The sequence below is a fragment of the Triticum aestivum genome, chromosome 5B, assembly GCF_018294505.1.
Source record: "Triticum aestivum cultivar Chinese Spring chromosome 5B, IWGSC CS RefSeq v2.1, whole genome shotgun sequence".
Classification (NCBI taxonomy): Eukaryota; Viridiplantae; Streptophyta; class Magnoliopsida; order Poales; family Poaceae; genus Triticum; species Triticum aestivum.
Genome location: NC_057807.1, coordinates 75,896,778 through 75,905,958, shown reverse-complemented (window position 1 = coordinate 75,905,958; position 9,181 = coordinate 75,896,778). Strand labels below are relative to the sequence as shown.

General features: G+C 47.1%; 2 protein-coding genes across 2 annotated transcripts; both read right to left on the bottom strand.

Annotated features, from left to right (window-relative positions):
- Positions 1 to 1,089: 1,089 nt before the first annotated feature.
- LOC123115720 (uncharacterized) lies at positions 1,090 to 3,623 on the bottom strand. The gene is made up of 3 exons (XM_044536822.1): positions 2,612 to 3,623; positions 2,350 to 2,490; positions 1,090 to 1,801 (listed from the first exon to the last, which is right to left on the bottom strand). The coding sequence occupies exons 1-3, from the start codon at positions 2,678 to 2,680 to the stop codon at positions 1,640 to 1,642; spliced, it is 372 nt and encodes a 123-aa protein (XP_044392757.1). The 5' UTR covers positions 2,681 to 3,623; the 3' UTR covers positions 1,090 to 1,639.
- Positions 3,624 to 5,528: 1,905 nt separating this feature from the next.
- LOC123110495 (protein WRKY1) lies at positions 5,529 to 8,670 on the bottom strand. The gene is made up of 4 exons (XM_044531028.1): positions 8,517 to 8,670; positions 7,310 to 8,218; positions 7,104 to 7,229; positions 5,529 to 6,501 (listed from the first exon to the last, which is right to left on the bottom strand). Exons 2-4 carry the CDS (start codon positions 8,104 to 8,106, stop codon positions 6,357 to 6,359), a joined length of 1,068 nt encoding a protein of 355 aa, XP_044386963.1. The 5' UTR covers positions 8,107 to 8,218; positions 8,517 to 8,670; the 3' UTR covers positions 5,529 to 6,356.
- Positions 8,671 to 9,181: the final 511 nt, after the last annotated feature.

Below are 9,181 nucleotides of genomic sequence, written 5' to 3'. Positions count from 1 at the left end.
CAGGAGAGATAATACACCTAGAACTGTATCTGCTCCTGCTCCCATGCCACCAAGGAGAAGTGCTCCTACTGCTGCTCAAACTGCAGCTCCAGCACCACCAGCTCCAAGGGCTCCAAGGGTAGCAAGGAGAGCTCCTTCTGCTCCTGCTTCAGCTCCCAGTGCACCAAGGAGAGCTCCTTCTGCTCCTGCTGCAGCTGCTGCTACAAGGGCAACAAAGAAAGCTAAAACTACAAGGACTGCAACTTCTACTGCTGGTGCTGGTCCAAGTTCTTCTACTGCTGGTGTTGGTCCAAGTTCCTCTACTGCTGCTGGGCCAAGAGGAAGAAACAAGTTCATCCCCCCAAGAGTTGCAGGTAGTGGAAGAATGAGGAAGCCATCCTTTAAGATGTCTGAGTGGTTCAACTGTTCTCAAGGGAGAGGGTGAAGTTGTGTTGAGCTGATGATGTTCAAAACATCTGCATTTTGGTTGTGATGTTCTAAACTTGTCATGAGTACTTTCATTTTAGTGGACTTGTTGGGCTGTGATGAAAACTTGTGTTGCTTCTGGTTAGCTGTTGATGTTCTAAACATCTTTATTCTGGTTGTCATGAGTACTTTCATGTAAGGTACCTAGTGGAATTGTTGGGCTGTGATGAAAACTTGGTGTTGCTTCTGGTTAGTTGTTGATGTTCTAAACTTGGTGTTGCTTCTGGTTAGTTGTGGCTCCTAATTTTCTTATTGTTTGCTAATAAGTGTGATGAATGTGGCTACTACTGTGATAACCTAATTTGATCATCTAGGGTGCCTCGGCGTCGACGGCATCCAAGATAACCTAATTGATCATCTAGGGTGCTTCGGCGTCGACGGCATCCAAGATAACCTAATTTGATCATCTAGGGTGCCTCGGCGTCGACGACATCCAAGATAACCTAATTTGATCATCTAGGGTGCCTCGGCGTCGACGGCATCCAAGATAACCTAATTTGATCATCTAGGGTGCCTCGGCGTCGACGGCATCCAAGATAACCTAATTTGATCATCTAGGGTGCCATAGTTAACATCATGACACCATAGTTAACATCATACTTAACAACTCTAGTCAACAACATAGTTAACATCATGACACCATAGTTCAAAGCTTACAAGACATAGTTCAAGGCTACACCCTACTTCAAATACTGCAAACTGCCACTAGTTCACACATTACAAGCCATAGTTCAATGCTTGAAACTTAAGATAATGACCCACATGGTCAGATTACAAATCACTCTTCATCACAAATACCCTTGATGTCCTTCAGCTTTCTCTTGTTCTTGTCACTAGCTTTGACAAGATCAGCAATGTGAAACTCCAAATTCCTCCTCTCAGTGCTCAACTTTTCCTTCTCCTTCAAATGAGCAAACTTCAGATTCCTAATCACATTACCTTGGGCAACCTGAATGCTCCTCAACTGGTCAACCTTTTGCTTCAGTTCTTTGTTCTCAGCATCCATTGCACCCAGCCGTTCCTTCAAAGCTGAAATATTGTTGTCCAAAGGAGGAGTGATCTCCTCATGTTCACCTTGTTGAACTTCATTTTCATTGGGAATATTGTCTTGGGTATCAAGTAGGTTGTTCACATCCTCAACAAGCTTCTCATAAGTCTCCTGTAGCTTGTTCTTCTATGATGTGAGATTGTGGACAAGTGATGCATGGTCCAGACATGCCATCCTATTAGCACGCTGGCAATCCTCATACAAAAGCCATAGTTTGTGAAGAGCATTCTGCAGATGCTCTGGCCACTCCTCATCTACCCACTCAACAACACCACAGCTGCTTGCTTCCTGCAAAACAACAAGTACAAATGCATTTACTTCCTTTTTCACTTCACTTCTATTCAGTCCAGTTCAAAACAACTATTATATACTGCACATTCACAATTCTGCATTTATATCTGAATTTTTAACAGCATACTACACTGAATTTACTTCATTTATACCTTAATTCATTTAACAGCACAATACAATTCACTTCAATTCATTTATACCTTAATTCATTTACTTCATTTATATCTATGAACAATGCACTGTGATACTTTTTAACAACACAGTTTACTTCACTCAGTCACTATGGATACCTTCATTTTATATCTATGTACTTAATTTTTAACAGCACAATTTAATTCATTTACTTCATTTATATCATTGTGGTGTTGTTCATTTATATGTATGAACAATTCATTTATTTCACTCACTCACTGCGGTATGGTACATGACAGTATCTTTAACTAAACTACTAGGTGAACAGTGAACATGAACAATGAACAGTGCATATGAACAATTTGTAGTTTCTTAACAAAATAAGCAAACTACATATTTTTGCTTGCACTCACATCAAGTCCACAGGCAAGGAACCTCCTCCCAGTGCTAATGCCTGAGAAGCAAACATGCCTCTTTGCTGGCTGGCCATGCTCACACATCACCACCACCTCACCAACACCAGAGTAGTTCGGGTCCTCGATTGTAGCCGGGATCTACATCAACAAAAGAAACACACAAAATCCATCTCACGGGTTCAAAATGAGCAGGAAAAACAAAATCCCCAAACCGAAACCCTAGCTCAGAGATCCCTAGCTACGAGTACACATCACTGACCTTGATAGGGGAGCCGCCTGAAGAGTACTCGTAGCCCGATTCCTCGTTGTCGTCGCTCCACGAAACCATGGCGGACGGCGGCGAGCTGGCTTCTCACCGACGGCGACCAGAGCCAGAGAGAGGAGACAGAGGAGAGGGGCGAGAGAGAGAGAGAGAAGGGGCGCGGGGGATCTGTCTGGCGAGCACCGACAGGACCGACCGGCGCGGCGTCTTGACCGTTTTGTTCCTAACGGCGCTGTTTGTCTGTCCGTCAAGCCACGTCCGCGTTTTCGGGGCCCACCTGTCGGAAAAGAGATCAAACGAGGCTAAACGGCTGTTCAGTGCTTTTTGCAACGGGTTAAGAGATTTTACGGTGTTTTTTGCAACAGATTAACGACTTGGTAGTTTCCTGCAAACCTAGCCACAAATGTGGTGGTTTCTTGCAATTGACTCCAGGTGACGGGCGTTGGTGTCAAGCTCAGAGATGTTCTGTTATCTTTTCAGTTTTGTCATGTCGGTCTTTACGTGACTTGTACTTTGTTCTTTATGATATGAATGAGACACGTATTACCATGAAAAAAAAGAGAACCATGATGAGTCCTCTACGTTCCCTAAAAAAACAAAAATGATGAGTCCTCCGCGTGATGCTTCCTGAGCTGCCAGCCATGCCCTGCCATGCGCGGGTTCAGGCTGGTTAGGTGTGACACTTTCTTTCCATACGACCAAGAGGCCGGGTTCCAAAGTATTAATGGAACGACACAAAGCATCCATCCAGTGCAGAACAATGGAGACAAGTCTGAGAGCTACTGGGCATCTGCGCATGCAATGCAGGCAGCTCGACATCCTCTTCAGCGGTAGATGGAGCCTCGCTGCCGCCATTAAAGTTTCTTGTCCGTGCAACGCATCAGGAGCCCTTGCTCGCTTCGTCGTCAGAGACGTCGGCGGCCGCGACCCGCACTACTTAAGTTGCCGTCGGCTGAGACCGTACGTATAGTGCCTGGATGGATCATCAGCACGGGACCATGGATACCATGCTAGCTGATGGAGTATATGTTGCGTCCGTGCGTATATCTGGGGTTGTTCTCATCTATCTTCTGCAAGTTTGCACGCAATACTTCTTGACTTGCTTGGCCATCTGGACGCTGGCGGCACGTCTTGAGTCTTGACTCAAGTCCAAAGCAAAGTGCAAAATCCTACCCTGGACTACATACGTATATATTGTTTCTTTTCCCTAGTATATACAGTATATCGTACTACTAGGACCATAGTACATCCTAGTTGCACTTACTTGCAAGACAGACTAAAGATGACTGTCGTCGACCGTTCGCCAGGTTCACGGGAAATGGAGGAACAACAGGTGCACCTCAAAAGGATAATAGGACCAGAATATGCAGCAAACGTCGGGGTTTTAGGCATGACAAATCAAACGTTTTTCATCACAAATGTTTGCTTGTCGAGGGTGGCCAGTTTAGTTGGCGAGCATGGCAAACTCATCTCAGTTTATTTTGTTGTTAGAAAATTGTGCCAGCTAAGTTTGCTATTCTTGCGTCAACATAAATTGTCATGAAAAACGTTCCCTTTTTTATGCCTAAAAATATGAGTTGGATATTTACCATTTCCAAATATATATTATTAGCAAAGTTTTTTCTTTCTGCGGGAAATATTGGCAGCAAAGTTGTCGACCGTCGTTTTTCATTTTTGTTAAGTGCGTGTTGCCGACCACTGGAGGTGGATTCCGTACCAACCATTTTCGTCATTTTGCATGCTTAGCTTAGCTGATGAGGTTATTATATTCCAGCAAAAGGTGCAGGCATGCATGTAGGTGTCAAGAAAAGGCTTTATGTAACGTCGAATTTAGCTGGGCTGTTCGAGGATCCAACAGGGGCATTGACAGCAATGATAGCCACAGTAATAGTTTGCCTAATAAAAAAGCTATGCCTGGGAGGGGATTGTCAAATGAACGTTTTTTATGGCATTTTTAGGTGCTAGCAGATGGTAATTTCTGCCTGTTTTTGTCTCAATTTCCTTTTTTCCAGATACTGCCATACGCCTCTTGAGAAACTGTCATGCGTCACTGAAAAAAATGCTATAAAAAACATTCGCAAATGTCACTCCTCACAGCGAACATAGGCTGGCTGTTGGGGTCCTATGTACTACCTCTGTTTATTTTTATAAGATGTTTTAGACATTCAAACACTGTTTAAAATAGTACTTCTCCGTCCCATAATGTAAGACGTTTTTTTACACTAGTTTAGTGTCAAAAAACGTCTTACATTATGAAACGGAGGGGTACAAAGCAAGCTGTCTGAAACGTTTTATAAAAACAAACGGAGGCAGTATAATCCTTGCTTGCAAGTCAGAATATGACCTTGCTTGAAGCTAAATCTTCTCCTTGACTTGACCTCCACACACAAAGTAGCGTACCATGTTTGCCTAATCCGATGCTTGAAGAAATGTTTGTTTACCTTGACCAAATGAAATGCTACGAGATCTTCCCGCCTCGCGCAAAAAGAGGGAGGGTTACTAGCTAGATCTTCTCCCTTAATTAAGGGTGTCTGTACTCATGGATAGTTGTTTGTAGACCATCTCAGTGTAGTTGACCATGCAATAAACCACCGGTTGGTGAGCCATTTTTGTCCATCTCAGCACCCACCTCAATAATACAGTGCGTACTGGCTAGGTGCTGCTTTGCATAGATCCTTTGCCCCACACGGCCACCAGATACTGCTAATACCTAGCATTCCATGATTGCATCAGGCAGGAAGACCCCATCTTCAGTAAGCAAGCATCATGTGGCGTGTTCCATTGTCAACCTCTCGTTACGATTTGGGAGCACTGATAAGACACTATTGTATGGCATAGTTCATCTTGAATTTTCCTGAGCAATTGTGCTTAGATTTTTATGACGGAAACAATTTTCTTGGGGAAGAACTGGATAAGATGTAATGCAAATGTGCTTAGAATTTTAATTAATTATTGTCCAGACCAGAGAGAGAGAGCTCTTAAGAACCCACCCATGATAGCACAAAACTCATGTCAAAGTCACTACTGCTACCATGGAAAGCTTCACACTGAAGTTGAAGCATGACTGAGAAACCACAGCAACTTCCTATTACACCTGTTGAGAAAACACATGGTCCTCCTAATGTGTCAGTTTGTCAACAGCACCACCACCTTTAATCCTGGAATATGTTCTTCTGCCAAAAGAGAAAACAAATCCCATCTTTCAATAAAGCAAAAGCAACACACAGAGACAGAGGCGAGTCATCGCAAGTAAACTTGTGCACGCTAAAAGCCAACCCTGCCAATCCTTTTCCAAGCTTTACACAGAGCTCCTCGTTCTCCTCCTTTCTTCAAATCTCCCTTTCAACTCTTTCAAACACACTCCCTCCCCCCTTGTTGAGGGGAACCCCACCTGTCACTATCTACCAGCATATGCATGTTCTTCCCTCCATCTCATCTCTCAGTTTGATTTGATGTGTCATAAGTCACAACTCAGAGCAGAGGAGGGGAAGAACAGCTTGGGCATGCCCCCACTCTGGACGCCGAAACCCTAACAGCATGTAGCTGGGGGAAGGAAGGGCCACTAGGCAGCTCATTAGATTCCCAGGTGGATGGCCTCAATGTTGTTTGTTGCTCCTACTTTTGAGATCCGCGAGACCTAGTTTCACTTTCACACGAACGGTTCGGCCGTATCTTCAAACAAAGGCCGGGGCCTGGCGTTAATGGATCAAAAGGGGCGGCGAAGCGATCGGCCGGTTGTCGTCTAGGTCTGGGCAGATTGTGTTGGCAGCCGGTTATGGCTGTGCTCGCCTTCGTACGTCACGATGAGCATCACCGGCTCGTCCACGCACCGCTCGACGTGCTTCCTCGCCGGGCAGCCCCTGACGGTGCTGCATTTATAGTAGCCCCTGAATTTGGTTCAAGTGAACGGCCACAAGTTAGTCTTCTGTGGAGACAAGAAAGATTTGGAAAGAGGAACAGCAGCAGTCCACATTGAGCAGCATGTGCTTGCTTTCATGGTATAGCTACATTTTCCAACCATTAAGGGCAGGCATTAAAGCTTAAGATGTGAGGTGGGCAAACAGGAGCAATCAACATTAGAATGTGGATAGATAAGCATGTCAATGAAATGCGAGTTCCATTAACAAGTTAACTACTTTAGGTCCCTATGACTGATCTCTTTTTTCACACAGACAACATGATCCACTATATAATTAATTGTTCTAGCAACTAAGGTGTCAACACGTCTTAGCTGTAGAAGAAACTTGGTGCTAGGAAAAGGGTGAGTTGAGTGGGGGATCCACAAATAATCATTCCACAGGTAAAGCAACACAATGAATGCCTGATGGATGCAGATATGCCATCTTTCATGGTACAACATGGGGAATAATAACATCATGACTGAAAATGATTCCATATATATTCAAGTGTTATTTTGACCAATGTCCCTTTTTAAGTGATAATCCACATATTTTAAGCAGATAGTTGGTGTATTTTTTTTCTTTCATACCTCGGATGAGGGGAACCCTTAATCGGCTTCTGCCCGTACTTCCGCCATGAGTATTCATCCGGAGGTATATCAGATATTTTGTTGCTAATGGCGGGCACTTTAATCGACCTCTTAATTCGTAATTTCCTGCAGAAAAGAAAATCACCAATCAGGTCAAGACCATGATTCCCAACCCTTATAAAAGAATCACAGCAGCACAGTTTTACCTTCTTTTTGAGCAATGACATTTGCCACCTGTGGTGCACTTGCCGCTGCCGTCCTCACCCCTGCCCGTACACCGCCGCTTAGGCGCGCATTGGCGCACATTCAGTGGGTCGCTCGCAGCCGGGCCGCCGAGCAAACGCATCGGCGGCTTTCCATCCAAGCTAGCTACACTGCCATCCATGCTCAGGGAGGACATGAAAGACCTCGGCGATGAGATCGTCCCAGCGCCGCCACTGGGGCTATCAAACTTCAGGCTGATCCCACTGTTGCTCCTCTTGAACATCTGGGCCTGTAAATTCTGCTGCTGCTGCTGGAATGGGTATCTATGTGCAGTGGCACCAAACTGGAACTGCACAGACAATGGCTGGACCATCTTCGGAGGGCCAAACTGGTGGGCGCTCTTGCTGCTTGAGCTGACCAAATCGAGGCTGCGCGGCTGCGGCGGCGCGCCAACCTGGGGCCGCAGTTGCGCTGCCGAAGCAGCAGATGGGGATGGAGTAGGTGCACTCCCGGACATGAGCATCCCCAATGGGGTGTTGCTGCTGCTCTCCAAGAAGCCTTTCTGGCTCAAGAACCCCACGGGCTTCCTTCTCCTGGAGAACCTGCCTCTAGCATGCCCTCCCCTGCCGCCGCCACCATTGCTGAGGAGGGAGACCACCTTCCTGAACTTGGCACAGGCCTCACCCGTCTCTGAAGCTATGCTCCTGAGAAGGGCTGGGTCCTGCTGCTGGGAGAGCAAGGCCAGCAACTTGTGGCAGCTCTCCACCGCCGCGCTGTTGGCTGCCTCCACCTCCTCCATGGCGCAAGAAAAATCAATTGAGAAGCAAATATAATCCTGTCTTCTCGTTCTTGCAGAGCTCTTCCTTTTACAGTCTTGGCAAGCAGCTCAGATTCTTGCAGCCCTCACTGACCTGAGAGAGAAGGAAGATACAAATTAGTACAGAGATAGATCTCCGTGAAATGCTCAGACGGTTTGGAATTTTCGTCGCAAAACACCAAATTTTAGGGGCTCGGGAAGCCATCCGGGGGCCGGATCGACCGCAGGAGCAACGGGTCTCGGCGGGCGGGGCCAAGAACGGATTCATGGCGCGGGCGTGCACCGAGAACTCGGGGAGGAACCCGCATGGCGCCGCCGGACAGATGTCCCGGGAAAGCACCGGCCAAGCCGCGACGAATCGGCACCGAAAAAGGGCGCGGGAGTGAGCTCACCTGCGCCGCGAGGCTCTACGCGGGGGCGTGCCCCATCCTCCCGTCGCCGCGTTCCCGGAGTGGAGCAGAGAGGGGATGAGGAAGAAGAAGAGGAGGGAGAGGAGAAGGGAGGAGCGAGGAGAGGCGAGTCTTGTAGCGAGAGCGCAGGGCGGAGGGCACGATGTGCAAATTTGTGAGAGTTCGAGGGTGGAATCGAAAATGTTGGGTACGGGTCGTGGATCTGGGACGTCGATGGTGAAACGGACGGCTGAGATCGTTGCTTTGGGTGGGGCAGGCCGCTGTTGCCGGGGTCAGCGAGGTCAACGACAGGGGTCGGTGAGAGCATCTTTTCACTGTGCGGTTCGTATCAGACGCAGACATCGAAGATAATAAATAAATGTCATTTTTTTTGCATGGAACAAATAAGAGCAACTCCAATGGGGCGGCCTATTTCGTCCGCCACCGTCCGTTTGGATCAGCGCGGACACAAAAAGCGTCCCAACGCGCCGACCCAAACGAACGTGCTCCGCTTTTCGTCCGCGGGCGACTCATTCGCAACCTATTTCTTAGTCGGATTTGTGTCGGCGCGAAAATGCGACGGACGTGCGCACACTCGCCTTCTCCTTCCCCGGGCCTGCTGGTCGGTGGCACATTGGCCTCCCCCATTCAACATCACCCCTCGCCCG

Coding starts and splice junctions, on each gene's coding strand:
- LOC123110495 (XM_044531028.1), bottom strand. CDS start 8,106: ATGGAGGAGGTGGAGGCAGCCAACAGCGCGGCGGTGGAGAGCTGCCAC. Junction 7,230..7,309: donor TGTCATTGCTCAAAAAGAAG/GTAAAACTGTGC, acceptor TCTTTTCTGCAG/GAAATTACGAATTAAGAGGT. Junction 6,502..7,103: donor AAGGGTTCCCCTCATCCGAG/GTATGAAAGAAA, acceptor AACCAAATTCAG/GGGCTACTATAAATGCAGCA.
- LOC123115720 (XM_044536822.1), bottom strand. CDS start 2,680: ATGGTTTCGTGGAGCGACGACAACGAGGAATCGGGCTACGAGTACTCT. Junction 2,491..2,611: donor CAGGCGGCTCCCCTATCAAG/GTCAGTGATGTG, acceptor TTGTTGATGTAG/ATCCCGGCTACAATCGAGGA. Junction 1,802..2,349: donor TCCTTGCCTGTGGACTTGAT/GTGAGTGCAAGC, acceptor GTTGTTTTGCAG/GAAGCAAGCAGCTGTGGTGT.